The following is a 20,704-nucleotide window of genomic DNA, read 5'->3' as shown; positions in this document are numbered from 1 at the left end:
GAACTAATTTAATCTATTGAACTGTAGTTGCATTCAACAGTCTGCCACTATTGTACATAATGTGCATATTGTACATCATCTTCCAACTTTCACATCAAGACCAGATAACTGGTATATCAATCAAATCAACCGCAGGACTCGTGATTATCAATAACAAACAACACGATTACACAACCTGACTCAAGCTGTCTCACAACACCTGTTCATCCTTGTTGTGATAAACTGTGTGTGTGGAGGGGTGCATGGATTAGTGGTGTGTGTGTGTTTATGTGGCCTAGTGTTTTCTCCTCGCATTACACACTGCTTAAGATTAATTAGCCTGTTCATGGGTCACAAGGAGGATGCTATCCAAACTGTTGGTCTTCTGCCCAGTGCCCGGTTGATGTTATGCAGTTGTAGAAATCAAGCCATTTATTTTAAAACGCACAGAGCAGAAACACTTCAAATAAATGCATGTTTGGACAATTCCCCGTAGATCACTTTGACATCGATTTACTATCTCACATTCAGCGCCGTCAGTTTTTCTTTTACACACAGCGGGAGTTGCGTACTGCCAAGTTAAACTCTGCTTATCTCGACTTGATTTATTGTAGGCTTTGGAGCGTTGCCATGATTTGTTCTACTTCAGAACCACCCCTTGGCTTTGTTGTTATTATAACTAAAGGCACAGCCAGCCTCATTGTAAAGCTCAACCACTCGCACAATCTCACAGTGGAATGTACTGAGTGGCTGCATCCAACTCGAGCTTTAGATGTGGCTTCACAGTTTTACTGACATAATTGCATTGACATCCAAATCTGAATCTGTTAGAATTCACAATATGCATTTTATGATGGGCCCCATTGTGAATGAGTCAGTGAGACCTTAATTGCCCTCCTCCACACATACACATACACACACACACACACACACACACACACACACACACACACACACACACACACACACACACACACACACACACACACACACACACACACAGACTGTATACACAACACAACACACATACACACACACTTACTCGAAATGCACACACACACACGAAACGTGCATACCTACTCTCTCTCTCTCTCTCTCTCTCTCTCTCTCTCTCTCTCTCTCTCTCTCTCTCTCTCTCTCTCAACATCTGTGTTGATGTTGCTGTGCTCCCCAGTGGACCGGCCTGGCGTGCTGGTGCTGGAGGTGCTGTCAGTTCAGGAGGAGTGCAGCATGCAGCTGGCCCAGTGTGAGCAGTACCAGCCCCCCTGCGTGGACCACCACAACCCCCCTCTACCCACTGCCAGAGCCCGGGTCCTGGTGCTGTTCAACAAGGAGACTGCAGCCCCGCTGATGCCTGCGCCCAGAGACACTATTAACATATACCCACCATGGTGAGAGCGGTTTAGACTTGATGGACACACTATATACAAGTATACAACATTGAGAACACGTATATACAATACGTACAATACAGTAGGATATGTGTGAGGTGGGGAAAGGTCCTCTGGGCACCATGAGGAATACTTTAATGTTGCTGCAGGTTCAACATGCAGAGAACCGTCCCCCTAAAAAAGGCCAAGGCACTCTTGCCATATATTTTCATTAGGTGTTTGTTGAAGTAAGTAATACATTTTTAGGGTAGTAGTTTGTTTCCTCCACTGTTATCTAGTTACCCACCTACAGTACAGACAGATTCGATACAAATGTATTGTCATTATACAGCACAAGTACAGTACAACGGAAAGAAGTCTGGCATCCAACCGGAGTGCAAATGTAACAGTAAAGTGCAATAGTAATATACAATATACAGGTGATTAAACTGGGTATAAAATATATAAATTAGTACTGCTGGGTGTAGTGTTAATGGGACAGAATCTTATCACACAGGGGTCTGTGTCCTAATGCGTATCTACTTAGGAGTTCTTGACATGAAAAACTTTGGAACAAAGATTTACATACCATTACCAAATGCAGACCACCTGTTGCATTGCATGCTGAGATTTTGTGATTTTCATTATAAATGTTATTATGGATTTTCAGTATAAAAGTGTGCTACTCCTAATACCCCATCTCTAGCATTGGTTACAATAACACGCAGACAAAAGGCTCCTATTATTAGATGTATCAGAACTCCATACAGTATTCACACTCTTTGGCCCAGATGTGCAGTACAGTGCTTCACACACAGGGCGGAGAAAAGGGAGGCATGCGTGTCAGAGATGGTCTTGGAGTGAGAGCGCGGCATCAGTTGACTCCAGCTGTTGGGAATTGGAGTCCAGCGCTCTCTGGAATATCTAGGCTGGGGGTGTGCGGGGGGGGGGGGGGGGGGGGGGGGGGGTGCGTTGGAGCACAGGGGCCTCCTTGCTCCTCTGACGTCACCAACAGCTCCAGGGAATGCTTCACATTCCTCTTCCTGGCAGTCGTTAGGTCATTTCCAGCAAGCTGGGGGGAAAACACACTGGGATTATTTTCTGGAGCATTTGGGAACAGAGTGTGGAAGAAGAAGCCAGAGGAGAGGATTGAAAACACATGGTGTTTGAGAGAATCATTGGCTTTGTGTTTTAGCAGTTCTTTTTCACTATTGTTGTTTTGTTAGCCACAAGTGAATGCCCCCCCCCCCCCGCTGACTCCAAGCACAATAATCTTTCATTAGAATCCGTAGCGTCAGATCCTGTTTGTTTGCGTCAAATCTCTTTTGGGCTTCGCATTGATCTAAAGTGGTTCACGTAGGGATATTGTCCTTAAAAGTCTGTCAAGCATACGAAAAAAAAACAAGGCTGATCATAAGCTGAACATCCTGCTCAAAGATCTGTTCATTCATAAACAACGATAGCACCAGGACAGTCGTGTGGAGTGGAAAAACCCGGAATTCAGTGCATCAGAATGTCTGGTAAAATTCCTTATCAGCTTCCTGTGTGACACGTGAAGGGTTGCCTCCCCCGTAAACTCGGCGCTGTGTGGGACTGGGTTTGCTCCTCCCAGCCGCCCACGCGCTGTGAGTGGGCAGAGGCTGCAGCGGAAATACCTGCAGGCGTTATTCACTCTGCTCGTGACGTTAGCAGCCGGGCCGCTCCTTAAACTCCGCTTACCTGTCTGATGACGCCGGCCTCCCACTCACCTGTTCAGAATGGGGCCACACTTCCTGCGCTTCACCCCTCCTTCCATTTCTCACCGTACATTGTGCTCCACTTCCGTCACCGCGCGCCTCCTTTTATGATCACCGACTTCCGCTGAGATTTTGACTTGACAATTGTTCAGGTGCTCTGTGTGATTCAGACTTTGATTGATGATGATTGTACGGTACCTCTTATGGTTGTGTTTTCTTTTTTGGGTTTGCGGTCGACCATTATGTCTGGTATAGTTTACATAGACTAACCAAAAGCTAAACTACAGTGCAAATGTTTTTCAAACGTGCAAAGTACAGTGCAGAAATAGTTTAAAAAACAATCTTTGTGGTTTATTTTTCAATGGAAAAGCAGGCTAATTCGAACGCACCCCCAATGAGGTGCAGACAAATGGAAATTAAACTGATGAAAATTAAAAGGTTGCACTCCCCAAGTGGAGAGGAATGTTCAACCTTTTCCTTTTTTATCATAATATTTGTAAACAAAATGAAGCCTTGTGGTTTTTATTGTTATTGTAGAAGTTGTTTGTGTGTGCTGTTTGCTTATAACATAGGTGTTGGCATGGCAAAGATATACAGTAGATGGAGGCAAATGCATGAGCTTGCCTTCCTCTTTACCATGCTATTATTATTATTATTATTATTATTATTATTATTATTATTATTATTATTATTATTATTATTATTATTATTATTATTATTATTATGAAGTCTTTACTTGACTAAGGTTGAACCTGAATAGTGGGAATGTTTCATAAAGACTATGATAATTTTGTTTTAAGTAAGAGCCATAGCTCAATTATATAGCATAATCACAAAAACTCACTTATAAGTAGGCTTGAGTACCGTTCACATTTGATACCTGAATTGATACCGGTACCCAACGGTACCTTTTTTTCTGTACTTTAGTCTCTAAAAATGTTATCTGCCTACCTCAGTTGTAAAAAGAAAAAAAAAATCCAAACGTCAAATTATTTATTATCATTATTATTTATTTATTGTTTTTTTATCCACTTTTTCTCCTTTTTCTGTTTTTTTTCTCCCATCCCAATTTAGTCGTGCCAATTCCCCCCTCCCCTGTCTTGATCGTTGCTCGCATGTGCCCCCCACTGGTCAGTCGTAGGGAGGGTTGAAGAATATTGTATGTCCCCTCCGATACATGCGGAGTCAGCCAGCCACTTCTTTTCACCTGCCAGCGCGGACTCTCATTGGCGAGGTGTAACGTGTGGGAGGCTCACACTACCCTCGACATCTCCTGTTCTTGCTGTGCAGGCGCCCTGACCGACCAGATTACCACCCATCGACTCCCCTCCCGCTGACTCTGCCAATTGAGTCAGTATGATGGCCGGCCCAAGCCGGAGGCAACGCTGACAGCCGGATTCGATACCGGTGTTTCTCGCGTTGGTGACGAGCGCTTAGTCCGCTGCGCCACCCAGTACCGAAATGTGGCACAGATGGATCTCACGTGAATCGGTACTCGGTAGTACTGACGTGATTCGGTCCATACCCTTAAAAGTACCGGATTCGAGGCGGCTGGGTGGCGCAGCGGACATTCCACTCGTCACCAACGCAAGAGACACCGGGTTCGAATCCGGCTGTCGGCGTTGCCTCCGGCTTGGGCCGGCCGTCATACTAACTCAATTGGCAGAGTTAGCGGGTGGAAGTCGATGGGTGGTAATCTGGACGTTGTGGACAGCGACTCCTACAGGTCGGTTGGGGGACGCCTGCACAGCAGAGACAGGAAATGGCGGGGCAGTGTGAGCCTCCCACACATTACACCTCTCCAATGAGAGTCCGTGCTGGCATGTGAAAAGATGTGACAGGCTGCCTCCTCGTGTATCGGAGGGGACACGTGATGGAAGGCTTCTATCCTCCCTACAACCGGCCAGTGGGGGGCATATGCGAGCAATGTTCAAGACAGGGGAGGGGAGAATTGCCACCGCGAAATTGGGATGGGAGAAAAATAGAAAAAGAGAGGAGAAAAAGTGGATCAAATTTCGGTACCCATCCCTACTTATAAGTTAGAATCACTCTAGAATCACTACTGCTATAAATGTGCGAGACTGAGTCTCTGTTGTATTTGTGTAGAGACTTAAGCCCCTTTCACACAGGAGGAAAAAAGCTGGCTTTATATTCTGTGTGAAAAGGGCTATATTGACAACATGGTAGATACTGAGCATGGTATAGATGACCCTCACATACAGAGGAAAGAGACTGCAAGTAGAAATATGATACCATATCAACTACGGTATATAACACTGTACATGAATACATATACTTAAAGGGATATCTCACTTTAGTCAAAAATCAGCAGTCTTACTTCTATCTAAAGTAATTTACAAATAAGCTAGCGACCACCGCTGTCGACACCACCATTTCTCCCATGTCTCAGGCTCCTCATTAACTTCCATCCATTTTGACGACCAAGTCTAAATATAACACTTCTGAATTATAAACGGAAAATAAAGCAATAATATTCTGTGTAATATATTTTCTGAGTCAAAGGTACTTGGTTTTTGGAGCTATTTGTTGCCATTTTCAAATTATGAGCATAGGAATTATTTCTCACTTGAGGTGTAGTTTGACAAAGTGTAAACTTTTCACAGAATGTTTGGAATCTTTCCTCCCCATGGTAACCACTCCCCAACATTCTATGCAGGGCAAAGATACACATCACACTCAAACCTACAACAAATTGGCCGGATCTGCTTTTATTTTTTTTAAAGGTCATACATCTGTAAAGACACATCAAATGCCAAAACAAACATACAGTACCTTTGACCCAGAATTGTCTGCTTTATCAAAATCTTCACAGCAGTAGTTTGTTTATACTTCAGAAGTATAGTATTTAGGTCCAATCCCAATTATCTTATCTTGGCCCTAACCCTCGTTTTGGAGTGCCCTCAACTGGGTAGTGGCACTTCAGAACGGAGATACAAGGGGAAGGGGTTGAAATCTTTACATAGGAAATGGGACACACCCCTCGTAACGTCATCAGTAAAGGACTTACATACTAACTATCTCCACAACACCTGCGAGTTACGAAACACCGCCGGTTCTCCGTAACCGGACAGGGAGAAAACTTAACTCAGAATGAGGAACGTTACTGCTCAGTTCATCTGGTTGAGTAGTTTCCCTTAGAATTGGCCCTTGGACTAGGTCCCCAAAATGAATGGAAGTGAATGAGGAGCCTGACACCTGGGAGGAATGGTGGTGTTGACAGCGGACGACGGGGACAGCAGTGATCACTAGTTTACTTGTAGATTGCTTTAGATAGAGGTAAGATGAGATCAAATAAAAAATGTGACAAGATCTACTAAAGTAGATATCCCTTAAATACCATCTACATAAACACTTGCAAAAATGTATAAAGCAAATAGTTGGATTTAACCTCTTAAATATCCATAATTTCAGATAATTCGCCTAAAAGTACATACCCAAGTAAATGGAAGATTGCTCCACTTCTACAAGGTCCATTTGCATGTTATTGGTATCTGGGGACGTCTATGGACTTCAGGGAATGTATTCCCAGTGTCAGAAATGTTGTGTCCGTTACTATGCTTGAGTAAATTGTAATGAAGAATGGAGAATATAAATTATTATTATTATTAGTTATTTTTTCCATCTTTGACGGTGAATAACACCATGCTAACATTGACCAAAAGGGAAAAGTTCATTCAGCACCTTCTTGAGATCAAGTGTACTAAAAATCTAAGCAAATTAACAAAGGGCAGATTATTTACAGGTTTTTTTTGTGGATACAGTACTGCATTTTGCCAATCCGGACACATTTTAAATATGAATATAGAATATCAGGCCTATAAATTACCTTATTATGACTAAGTCATATATCTATGGATCGGCCCAAATCTGGATTTAGTACCACCAGGCGCCCGTTACAGAGCAGCAAATACCGTGAATGAAATCAACTTGCCAAGTGCAGTTACTTTTGTATAATGTCCATAGCTCCACCATTTTTTACCCGATTGCGATGCATTTATTTTCTAGTCGTTCACATAAAGGTAAAGAAACCATATACGTTGTATTGTATGGCAATAACGTTCAGGTTTGTTTGACCTGTGAGATATAATCACGATTTTCACGTCAATATATTTTTTTCCACGTCAGGCAGGTTTGACTGCGGCTGGTGTGAGCTGGGTAGTGTACTTTTATGAAATTTCTACGTCCATCGAAAGCCCTGGGTCTCCTCTTTCTTAGTACAACAACGATTTCATGACGGCTTCCTGTCCTCGCGTCTAAATCATCCGGTTTCCGATTCAATGCGCGGAGATTTCTATAAGCTCATGTTTAACACTTTTTTTTTTTATCCACTTTTTCTCCCATTTTCTATATTTTCTCCCATCCCAATTTCGTATCATCCAATTCAACCCTCCCCTGTCACGTACGCTGTTTCTTGCCTCCCACAAGCCGGCTGCAATGTGGACTAAGTCATACATAGCACAAGTCCCCTCCGGTACTTGAGGTAACAGCAGTCGCATCTTTTCACCTGCGCAGCTCGATCTCTCAGTGGCGAGGAGTAACGCGTGGGAGGCTCACGCTGCCCCCGACACTTCCTGATTCTACTGCGCAGGCGCACCAACCGACCTGTAGGAGTCGCTGTCCACAACGCCCGATCCCCACCCTTCAGTTTCCCTCCCCGTAATACGGCCAATGTGTATTACTGTGGACGACCAGCTAAACTGAAAGCAAATGTGGAGCGCTGGGCTCGAACAGGCAAGCCCAGCGTCTCCAGATTTCGTGGCGAGCGCCTTGCCCACTACGCCACGTAGCCGCCCTGCTCATGTTTAACACTTAAAATCATTGCTAAACAAACGTAGTGAGGAAAATATACACTTTGACTGCTGTTTTGACAGGGTTATGGTCTTTACTCTTGGCTACATTTAAAAAAAGAAAAAGAAAAAAAAACGTATAATATACTTATAGCGGACTGTATTGATCTATTTATGACGTGAAATAAATCTCATACCGGGTCGATCGGGCTTAAGAGGTTAATTTCAGCCGAGCATGTTAAATGACTGTGGCTCTACTACAATCACACCAGACCAGCTGTGACATGTAGGCTACACTAACTGGAGTCACAAAGGCTGCACTTGGCTAAGCCATCTTATTATTATGTGTCACACAAGGAGAGGGAGAGAAGGAATAAGCCAGAGCTCAGTATCTATATAATGCTGTCTGGCTGCATTTAGAATGTTTTGATTCTCAGATTAACAACCATTCAGTTTTGCTTTTATTTCCTGGAGCAGAAATACCTGACAGAACTCTTAGTCAGGAATTGATTTCTTATGTACTAGTAAACAGTAAATTCATATTTTGAAGATAACAGTAAATGCATTTTCTCATGTAATGTTCGTTTAGATGAGTGAAACGAAAACTGGTAATGGCGTGGTAAAATTAAGCAAGAACATAAGATAAATTCACACCATGTGTCGTCCACGCATTTCCTTTAGTCTGTTGCATAGTGCAGCATTAGTGGTGTACGTTGAGAGTCGTGTTTTTTACTGATGGGGACCTTTTTAGAAGACATGTTGGAACAGGCATCGCAGACAAGGTGTGGCATTTACAGTAGAACCTCAATTTACGTAGGGAAACATCAGTCATCAGATCAGTGAAACGATGACAAATATGTCCGTTGTATTTATCCTCTCAACTGTTCCACGGTGGATGGAGTTTAACCTACCTGGACTCGTTGTGTACTTTGCGGGTACATGGTGAATAGATTGCAGAGGTGGAAGCTTATCTTATGTTTGACATTCAAACTCACTCTCGTGTGGGCTTACAAGCCCACCTATGTTGGTGCAGCCCACATATTCCGTTCACATACTGTATTCAGATCTGAGTTTAGGCGTCTCTGGCAGAGAAAGTGTTAACTGATCTGACATCAGTTAACACTTTCTCTGCCAGAGACGCCTAAACTCGTCATTCCCCGCCATGCTAATTCTGCCAATGACGCCGTAACACGTCATTGAGATCAATATTTAAAGAATCTGTGATCGCAATCATATTTCTCCCCCCGAGACTTGAGATCTACTGTTGATCCCCTCTCAACTCTCCAACGGTTCAAGAGCGCCATCTTGTGGCGGATCGCCCAAACCGGAAACGGAAGCTGGTGCTCATTCCAATTCGGTCCGATCACTCGCTAATAGTCCCGGGACTCTAGCTAGACACAATGGATAGCAATCCGTTACCAATAACTCGATAAACAACATGATTTGGACGTATATACTATTATACAACCTGGAGATGGATTGCATATTTCTACATCCCATAATAGGAATATTTTTGCTCCACGCTCATCGCCCAACGGCCCGAGGAGACTGGGGTAAGATTCAGCGTTTTTTTTTACCGTGTTCGATATAAACTGCTCTAATGATCATATCACCCACACTAGATGAATCATCTAACGTTGGCCACGGAATTATAAACGACCCCCCCCCCATCCGGTCAACATCAGATGATAAGTAGTAACTTCTAGAAGCACGTCCATTTGAAATTTTTTATCTCGCGCAGATCGCTATCAAACTGTATTTGATCATCAATATAATGCATTTAGGGATATAAATCACGTTCTGGAGAAAGCTGCAGAAAACGATAAAAACATATTTATACTTTAGACCGTATTTTAGTATGAATATGTGAATGAAAAGGTATAACATTCCTACGTCCTGAACGATAGATAATTGACGTTGAATGGGCCATAATAATGTCAATTTAGCAATACAATTTAAAAAGTTATAGCCCTGCAAAGAAGGGGAACTTCTCCATAGACAAATAGAGCTGGCAGAGAGGGGTATAATGATGTACATAAGCCTGGCGAAGAAAGTGTTAACAGTCTCTGTGAAGTCACAGCACAAAGTTCCACTGAGATGATTTCCCAAGACAGTACTTGAGGTAGTGGCAGCTACTGGGTCCCTGAATACAGTATTAGCTACCAAATAGATTCTGTTCACCACGTAATAGAAGTATTTATTTGAGGAAATTAACATATTTGAGATATAACACTGTCCAGTGATTGCAATGATGGCTGTGTATCCCTGAATGCAGTAGTAGGTCGTAGCTTCAGAATAGAGGCCTTGCACGGAATGTTTGTGCCGTTCTCTTTCTTCCAGTATGGCTGCTTGTAACCATTGGTAACCACTTTCAAAAGAAAATGCCTAATTTCTGTGCAGTGGTAGAGTGGATAAAACACTGGAAAAGCACAATATTACTCTTCTACTGTGAAGAGATCCATTAATAAGTCTGTTTTTGTTGATATATTTTACATCGCAACCGTTGTCTCTTCATTGCATGTACAAAACAATGGTTACTATGTTACAGGCAGCCATGTTGGAAGACGGATAATTACGCAAACATTCAAGGAGAAATGCCACTTGATCTCATTGAAAACAGCAAGAGAAAATAATCTTTGTGTCGCCAAATTATTATATTTTTCAGTTTTTCATATTTAATATTTTCAGTTTTAGTGAAATCAATGAATAAAGATCATATCTAAGTGTTTCCCTCTTAATTTACAGAGCACACGTTTGCAAAATCCATATTCATTTTTACTAGCTCACCCCCTCCATGAGTAATATGATTTACATAGTGACTGGAATGGTGAAATAGGGCAATAAGATTTTTTTCAGTATATAATAAAGTTATTTCAAAGAGGAAATGCATATTTGAGATGTGTTATGAATATTTATCTGGGCACTGTGCAAAGATGTCCGAATGCAAAAACTGTAACATTATGTATGCTAAATGAATGTCCTTCCTCATCTCTTTGCAGGCAAAGTCTCATGATAGAGGGTGAAAACGGCACAATTATTCTGAACACACACTTCAGCCAGAAAGTCTGCTCGGAGTCCAAATTGGCCAACACATCCATCCAAAGATCCCTGCCTCCTGTTGGGAAACGTAGCCCATATTCTCTGACCAGAGCATTTGGACTGCTGGAGATGAACACGCCTTCAGCAGAGGGAGACGGCACTGCCAAGGAGGTGGGTCATCTGCAGCCTCGGTATACACCCAGGTACCCATGTACATCTCAAAACAAACTGGTCAGACTACTGCTTGACCTGACTCCTAGAACCCACCTCACCCCTGCCCACTTTGACAACCTAGGATGGCTTAGAGTAGATGACAGAGTACAGCAACTTGCAATGGGCCTGGTCTAGAAGATACACTACACGACCAAGGTACCCATGTACATGTCAAAATACTTCCCAAAGGTCAGTGAATACCACGACCACAACACCAGAGGGAGCTCCACAAATCACGTTCAACCCAGATTCGGCTCAAACAAGGGACTAAACACTTTTCGCAAATTATGCCACATCAATGTGGAACGCCCTACCCACGGCCGTAAAGGAATGTGAATCACTACCCACTTTCTCAAAACCACTCTCAAAGAGCACCTACGGGAGACTGCAATTCGAAACTGGCCCCTGTAAATGTCCAAACCTAACCCCCTCCAATGTACAGTCCACCACCCTACCCACCCAACCACCTCCAATGTACAGTTTCTTCCCCCTCAAATGTATATACTTGACTCTTTTTGTACTCTGGTATGTCATGAATGTCTAAATGTAACAGTACTGTCTACCTGTAGGTCATGTATGTGATATATTTTATGATGAATTGAAAATGGGGGACCCTGATGTAAACAAGACGAAAGTCTTTCTCTGGTCTGCATCCCCTTAACAATTGTGTGTATTGAGCTGTACTGTATTGTACCCATTCTGCAATCTGTTAATAACATTTTCAATCAATCAATCAATCAATCAATCAATCAATCAATCAATCAATCAATATTGTACTTTTTTACCACATTTTGTTTTATTTAATGATGTGGTGCAGGGCCACCAAAAGATGGGCCAATGGGACAAGTTTTAAATGTTTCTCGCCCTCCTGAGGGTTCCAGAGAGTGACTCCCGAGGGTTCCAGAGAGTGAGAAAGAGATTCAGTCCAAGGGTTCCAGAGAGTGAGAAAGAGATTCAGTCCGAGGGTTCCAGAGAGTGAGAAAGAGATTCAGTCCGAGGGTTCCAGAGAGTGAGAAAGAGATTCAGTCTGAGGGTTCCAGAGAGTGAGAAAGAGATTCAGTCCGAGGGTTCCAGAGAGTGAGAAAGAGATTCAGTCCGAGGGTTCCAGAGAGTGAGAAAGAGATTCAGTCCGAGGGTTCCAGAGAGTGAGAGAGTGAGAAAGAGATTCAGTCTGAGGGTTCCAGAGAGTGAGAAAGAGATTCAGTCCGAGGGTTCCAGAGAGTGAGAAAGAGATTCAGTCCGAGGGTTCCAGAGAGTGAGAAAGAGATTCAGTCCGAGGGTTCCAGAGAGAGAAAGAGATTCAGTCCGAGGGTTCCAGAGAGTGAGAGAGTGAGAAAGAGATTCAGTCCGAGGGTTCCAGAGAGTGAGAGAGTGAGAAAGAGATTCAGTCCGAGGGTTCCAGAGAGTGAGAAAGAGATTCAGTTTGATCCATTTTGATGGATCTAACTATAATGGAAGGGATCTCTGTCTGTCTGTCTGATTTTCTCGAACCGTTCATCCGATAGACTTCACACTTGGCGAGTGTATCGCTCAGGATCCAAGAGAGTGTCGAATTTGAAGTTGAACGGATGAGCGCCTCTGGAGAAAGCTGGGGCCAAGCCATTGACACATTTTGAACTGGCACTGCACTAGTTTAATTAAATTCTAGGAATGAATTTATGACAACTTGCTATTTGGCAGAAGGCATGTTGTGAAACACCATGATGACATCAGCAGAGCTAAGACCTAAGAGGCTACTTAGTTAGTTTATTTTCTTTTTTTTTGTGCCTTTTGCCTTTTCTCTCATCCCCTAATTTAGTCGTTATGCCAATTCCCCCCCTGGTCATTACGTTGCTCTACTGTTGGCCTGGGGAGGGTGTAGGCTACACATGCGTCCTCCGATACATGTGGAGTCGCCAGCCTCTTCTTTTAACCTGATAGCTAGGAGTTTCACTGGGAGAGCGTAACGCGTGCAGAGGTTCACACCACCTCCCCCAGATCCCCTCCCTGCTTAACAGGCAGGCCGACCCGACCAGTAGGAGTTGCTATTGCAATGACCAGGACACATACCCCCCCCTACCCCTTCCCACCCACGAACACTGCCAATATTGTGTTCGTAGGGACAACTGACCAAGACGAATGCTTGGACCTCTACACCAGTGATTCCCAACCTGGGGTCCGCGGACCCCCTGGGGGTCCGCCAGGGGGCGCAGGGGGTCCGCCAGACCACAGATGATTTTTTTTTTTTTTTTTTTTTTTTTAGAGAAATCTTTAATTAGCATATTTTTTATCATGAATAGTCTCTCCACTACAATAAAAAATAAAGATTAATAAATAAACATCTAGACATGATTTTTGAACGTTAACAGTAGGCTACCGGGTAGCCGCTAAAACGCAAATCAGTTGACTGTATCACTTTCCGTAGCTAGCCTAGCACGCTAGTTAACTTTCTCGGCTCGTCTGCAGTCAGCCGCCAGAGGCGAAAATGTGTGACAAACGAAAAGGAGATGACGGCAGCTCATCTGCAAAAAAAGTTAGGACCTACAGCAATCGCGAAAATTACATCACCATGGGCTTCACTGAGGGACCAGACAAACGACCTGTGTGATTTGTGTGTGATTTGTGGAGAAAAGTTGGCAAACTCGAGCCTGAAGCCCAGCAAGCTGAAGAGACATCAGGCGTCTAAGCACCCAGAAACCGTTGGGAAGGATCCGGACTTTTTTCGGAGGAAAGAACAGTCTCTCAAGGCGAACAAGCCCGTTGATGTTAGAGTAGCGTGGAGCAGGGGTGGCAGTGATTTACAGAAGGCTACCGAAGCCTCCTTTGAGTGTTCGCTTTTAATTGCAAAAGCAAAGAAACCACACAATATTGGCGAGCAGCTCATCAAACCAGCCTGCATCAAAATGGTTTAGAAACTGTGCGGCCCACAGGTGGCGGATAAACTAAAATCAGTACCACTCTCGAACAATGTAGTGAAAGACCGAATTGATAAGATGTCAAGTGATTGCGAGCAGCAGCTGTCAGAAAAGCTTAGAAAGGGTCCATTTGCCATACAACTTGATGAAACTACAACTGTCGCAGACGAGGCTGTGCTCATCGTTTATGTGCAGTATATCGAAAATGAGGATCTGAAGCAGGACATTCTCATGTCAGTCAACCTTACTACCACCACTCGAGGTGAGGATATTTTTACTGCAGTGGATTCTTACTTCATTCAACATAAATGCAAACCGTTCACCATTAGGGCCTGATTTGAGAGGATGAATACAGGATTTGAATATTGGCCAACATTTTGAAATACATATGGTGCAAGATGAGATTTGTTGATTGAAGGCACAAGTCAAAGAAGCATAGTGGGTCTAATTATGATGCATATGCCTGTGTATAAGCAGTTTGTTATTAAAATGACAAAAAGTATTAAAATGACAAAAAATAAGTATTTTATGGTATTTTATTAGGAGGGGGTCCAGGAATTTCATCAGAGATGTTTGGGGGTCCCTGGGGGAAAAAAGGTTGGGAACCCCTGCTCTACACTACCCAGCCGCACTACTTGTTATGTTTGTCCAAAATACATTTACTGGTATCCCGTTCCCACGTCACTATCGGGGGAGAGAACCCTTTTTTGCTTACTGCACTGGCATATTCATTTACTTATTTCAAGCATATTATTTCCTTAAAACTAGGTTTTATTTCTTATTTTTGTTAGACCATTTTTGCAGTGTGGAGCTCTCTCTTGATTGAATAAAGTGAGAACGGGATATCAGAACATTTATTGTCTGTTTACTGCCGATCGGAGGGACTGGAAGACCCATGTTACTGACCAAACGCTCTATACCAGTGATAGCTGTCAGAATGTAGAGCTGTTATTTATATTTATATTCATATTTATATATAACATAAACATGTTTATATTTTAAACAAAGAAATCCCACTTACAGCACTTTTAACTTGTTTCTAACTGTTTTCTAACTTCTAACCTGGTTTCTCCAGGTTGCTGCCCCTCAGGCTCTGCGCTGCCCTGGAGCTCCAGGGGGTATGAGCAGACACTGTGACTCCCTCCTGGAGGCCATCGAGGGGCTTGGCCAGGCCGGCTCAGTGGGGCAGGATGTGGAGGTGGTGGTCCAGAGGGTCTACTCCATCCCGGTCCAGGACCGCTCTGCTAGCTCCATACTCAAGCCCAAAGCCCCCTGCAGGGCTACCTCAGCTTCTCCCCTCCAGAAAGGCAAGAGCAGGTACTATTCTCAGTTGATATTTAATTCATCCTGAAGCCCATTGAGGCTTTACGTCAGTCATTGTCATATCTAATTAATCACTTATATTCTGAATACGTCTCTTTATACCACATTGTAAATGGTTCTCTCTTCAGAAACGGCATGCTAGTTTCTGCGGTCTCAAGTCTTGCATGCCTTTCTCTGGTGGCACAGTGTGCCCCAGTAGTCAGGCTATTGTGAACAGAGCAGCGGGCCCCGCAAAGTGCTCTCTCCGTCTACAGCCATATGGCATTGCTTGACAAAGGACACAAACATTTTTTAATTCAATCCAGTCCCTCCATGCGCGATTCAGGCCCAATTCCCTGGAGATACAGCGTGATGTTTTCTGACTCCACGGAGGGTCCTTCAACAGCAGGCCGGAGCAGGCTGTGTACTCTGACTGTTGTCCCCAGGGTGGCACAGAGTACATCTACCCTCTAATGCTTCAGAGAGAACCAGTGGTATCTTTTTAAATGTCTGCTTCTACCATTCATCTTTTGCTTTGGTTGCACAGGTTTTTGCTTTAGCCGTTTGATGTGAGGGAGGAACCTCCACACTGTATTAGTAACATCAGGGGTCCCGCAGGATCTTAACACATTGGGTGCCACGCCCCTTTGCCCAGATAACCCCTAGAGTGCCAGCGCTTTAGTCAATGGGAGGTCAGGGATATTTGCGAATGCTTAAACTATATCTTAATTTATGGCTATGGGTCTAAAACACAGCTCGCTTATCAATTACTTGCTTGCAGTCAACATGTACGAAACGGATAGTTTTTTCATTGGTACATTTCCGTTTTATACCGTTTTGAATACGAGTATAGTTTCGGAGAGTTCTAGTAATTTCAGAGAAATTCCGCGATAATAGCCCTTTAGTGGAATACACAAAACACGTTGACATTTTTCGGCTGATTTATGAATCGTTTTCAAATAAACGCTAGATTATCGATAGTATATGTGTACTTATGCACGCTAGAGAAGCGGGCTGAAAAATCTATTATCCATGACCTGGTCGCCTGTAGCTGTTCCGCAACCGTTCCTATTTCCGGGGTAGGCCTGATTGGCCCCGACAGGCACGTGACCCGCCGCGGCCATGCCCCGCGGCAGCCCCAGGACGCGGCAACGAGGCTGCTGTGGTTCACAGGCGCTTTCCGCCTTCAACGCCGCCCGCAGCATTAGGAAGGAGTTCGCGGCGCCTTTCACATCGCAGTCATCGGTACTATGTACTAATGTACTAATGTACTAATATACAATATGGCTCACTTTTCCCACTTCAATGACAGAGCCGCTGTTTAATAATATTGTCGCGGCGGAGCTCCGTCGCGGCAGCATTATGTAGCAGTAATCCCCCCTTTTTTCCAAATCGACAACTAGCTCAATTGGTAACGCTGCATGGCTGTGGATCCTATGGTCCGTTTGTGACAAGTTCGATTCCCTTAATTTTTTTTTAACGTGCATTGCACTATAGCGTATTGTATATTGTATATTGTATGGTACAGTAACGGTCTCTGGAGCGCAACAGTAAGAAGCATTTGCACTGCAACGCATACACCTTACTGTAAATTGTACCTCATCCCATTTCTGCTTTGCACTATAGCGTATTGTATATTGTATGCGTTGCTACAATACGCTATAGTGCAAAGCAGAAATGGGATGAGGTACAATTTACAGTAAGGTGTATGCGTTGCAGTGCAAATGCTTCTTACTGTTGCGCTCCAGAGACCGTTACTGTAACTGAGGGGTACAATTCCCTGACTGTATTGATAAGTATGGTATCATTAAACCACTACCGCTTGATGTACTTTAACTTCTGGCCATACAGTACACGATATCTAAGTATGATGAACACTTTCCCACATATGAAATCAGGTCCACACAAATATAACAGTCGAAGGTTTAATATAGCAAAAGGTATATACAACATTCACTTAATTACATTTATGATTTGAATGCACTTGTAAGGCAAATGAGTATTCGTAGGCAAATCAACACTGAATGTCCAATCTCTGGTTACGCAGGAAGCAAGTATACAACCTGGTTCTTTAGGGAACTATAGCGATGGTACTTAAGGATTATAGCGGGATACTAAAGGGGTCCTGCTGGTTGTAAGTCAGTAGGGGGGGGGGGGTTTGGAGAGCCGTCAGCTGCATCCCATCTGGCCAACGATTCCTGGGGAGAATTCAGGTACAGAACACAGTGCCCGCAGGATCTTGATCCACAGATGAATACACTTGGGCCCTCTTGTAGACGGTAGCTGTAGGCTGTAGGTCCACAACGAAGGAGAAGCGAGGCGGCCTCGGTCTGGGTTGAGCGCCGTCTCACCTGGGCTCCTCTCGGGGGTAATTCCAACACTCACCGGCGTTGGCTGTTATCCGCTCCACAAATCAAAGCACCCAAAGCAAATAGATATTCCATGCCGTATAGGCTCAGCAGTCGTCCGGGTAGGTAATCCAATGTGCAGGTCCACTCGTCCTCGCCCAGAACTCCTCGGATGAAAGCACCACGCGTGGTCTGCCCAGCCTGGTTAAGACTCTAGATAACGCGAGGAAACGATGGGGGTGCTGCTCACTTTAGAACTCGATACCGCACGATGCACCATACATAATAGACTATTATTAACTTAATAGAAATACGTCCCACTCGACGGTACAGTGCCAAACTATGACAATTCAGCTATGAATTTACACGAGGTCTCAATGCCTATTCTGGGGCCAAATAGGCCATACTGCACCACACGTGGGTTGTGGGTGAGGCTTCACGTCTGTTACTAGGTTGGAGGGTAAAGGACTAATGGACTAAAAGAAAGTTCTACTTTACTTGCGCCATATTTATATGCACGGTGAACAAATAGTACCATTCGTATTTCGGTAGCCGTATTCCTACGCGGAACCGGGGCTAGTTGGGACATGTTCGTCGGCACTATTGAACTTGACTCAAGGGGCTTGTCTGCTGGCGCCAGGTTCTTGTCCAATGAGAGAATGAACTATTATGGGCTGTAGTAGACTAAAGGGATATTCAGTGTATATGTACAAAGAATATACAAGGGATATCAAACGATATACAAATACTATTAAATATATATCCATAAATAAATATATATATTCGGTTTAATCTGATCCTTCACAACAGTTACTGTACCATACAATATACAATACGCTATAGTGCAAAGCAGAAATGGGATGAGGTACAATTTACAGTAAGGTGTATGCGTTGCAGTGCAAATGCTTCTTACTGTTGCGCTCCAGAGACCGTTACTGTACCATACAATATACAATATACAATACGCTATAGTGCAATGCACGTTAAAAAAAATAAAAATAAAAAAATTTAAGGGAATCGAACTTGTCACAAACGGACCATAGGATCCACAGCCATGCAGCGTTACCAATTGAGCTAGTTGTCGATTTGGAAAAAAGGGGGGATTACTGCTACATAATGCTGCCGCGACGGAGCTCCGTCGCGACAATATTATTAAACAGCGGCTCTGTCATTGAAGTGGGAAAAGTGAGCCGTATTGTACATTAGTACATAGTACTGATGACTGCGATGTGAAAGGCGCCGCAAACTCCTGCCTAATGCTGCGGGGCGGCGTTGAAGGCGGAAAGCGCCTGTGAACCACAGCAGCCTCGTTGCCGCGTCCTCGGGCTGCCGCGGGGCGTGGCCGCGGCGGGTCACGTGCCTGTCGGGGGCCAATCAGGGCTACACCGGAAATAGGAACGGTTGCGGAACAGCTACAGGCGACCTGGTCAGCGCTAACGTCATACACGCACACACACACACACAGACATGTTGTGATCGCTATGAAAAAAACATCTGATTAACCCAATACTAGTAAAATAGAGTCCTTACCTCACATCAGATGTTCTGCAAAAAGATTAATCCAATTCCTGATCGCCATTCCAAATATTGATCGCATTTATTGATCCAACGTTATAGTCAAACACATAATCGAAGCTGCTCCCAGCCTTGCCAGTGAATGTGGTAACATGACACTGCTTGCCAGAGATGGGAAAACCCTGGACCGGAGTTTTTTTCTGATGCACATGGCCACTCATTACCATCCGGGAGACGATAGGCGGCGGTATTTGCCCTTTTCGAGCTCAGAGCCATTCCCAATGATTCTGCTAGCGTGTTATGATCATAGGTCTTAAAATATTTAACTTTTGTAACTTTATGGGGAGGTAATATTTGTAAGTAATTCTGGGACTTTTTTATTCTTTCATAGTAATAATTTCTTTGCCAATATGGCTGTGAAATTAGATTAGATTAGATTAAAATGTATTGTCATTATACAGCACAAGTACAGTACAACGAAAATAAGTTTGGCATCCAACCAGAGTCCAAACTTATGTGCTGTATAATGACTACATTTTAATCTAATCTAATTTCATAGCCATATTGGCAGAAGAAAATTGGTATTCAATTAAGTGGTATTAAAAGGTCTTAAATGGGCCATATTGTGAAAATGTGATTTGCATTGTTTCTACAGAATAAGAGGTTGTCTCAACACTGAGAAAATGTGAAATATCTACATAGTGCTGTTTCTGCAGTTCAGCTGTGACAAGAACCCTTCCTCTTGAAACAAGTAATTCAGAATCGCAGAAACAATCGCTGTAGTTAATAACATGCGTAAGTGAATATATCTTGGTAAAATGCTTGTGTACAAAATGGCAGCTTGCTCATAAAACTGCTCTTTTCTACTTAAAGTTAAACCTAAAATATGTTCCTAACAACATTTTAAATGGTAAGTTTGACACATCTAGTTTGACAGTTTGATCTGAACTTCGTTCGACGGTACAGTCTTGTGCACCATTGCTAGATGTACAATAAATATCATATTTGTATGATAAAAGCAGCTCACTCGTTACAGGCACAGAAAAGGGACTGAAATAGAGGCTGCTAGTGTGTGTTTTTAGGGTGTTTTTCTTTCAGCAAAAAACTTTCAAAGACTTATTAAATATGAAAAGCACCACAATATGTCCCTTTTAAAAGTCTTAAAGTTTACCTGTCAAACCCTGAACCCTGAACAAGGGTGTTGAAGAAGAGGGGGATTAGCTTTGATGGATATTCACAAGTATCTGAATGAATCGGTGTTATACCCATACTGGTATAGGATATGAGGCTGATACCAGGCTAAAACAGGGTTTTGGTATTGGAGGAATTTCCCCAGTACTAAAACCAGATAACAAGAGCCTTGTGTAACACGTCAGAAATCAAAGCAAAGCCACTTGATTTTTACTGCATTTTTGACATGTAGAAACATGTTAGATACCGTATCTCGAATAGAGGAAATGGATTATATAAAGAAATACTGTATACTGTTCAGTAAAACTA

At 43.4% G+C, this 20,704-nt stretch overlaps 1 protein-coding gene across 3 annotated transcripts in view; it reads left to right on the top strand.

Moving 5' to 3' along the window:
• spidr (scaffold protein involved in DNA repair) overlaps positions 1-20,704 on the top strand; it is a 69,090-nt gene that overhangs the window by 27,511 nt on the left and 20,875 nt on the right. For 2 of the 3 annotated variants that reach the window (XM_084327202.1, XM_084327200.1), the window contains exons 7-9: positions 1,154-1,370; positions 10,893-11,103; positions 15,115-15,356. In XM_084327202.1, the coding sequence (XP_084183328.1) occupies positions 1,154-1,370; positions 10,893-11,103; positions 15,115-15,356 (670 nt within the window). The remainder of the gene's footprint in view (positions 1-1,153; positions 1,371-10,892; positions 11,104-15,114; positions 15,357-20,704) is intronic. The other variant, XM_084327201.1, reaches the window with a different exon arrangement.

Source organism: Notolepis coatsorum (genome assembly GCF_963971535.1).
Source record: "Notolepis coatsorum genome assembly, chromosome: 13".
In the NCBI taxonomy this organism is placed as follows: Eukaryota; Metazoa; Chordata; class Actinopteri; order Aulopiformes; family Paralepididae; genus Notolepis; species Notolepis coatsorum.
This window is presented reverse-complemented; position numbering and strand designations above follow the sequence as displayed.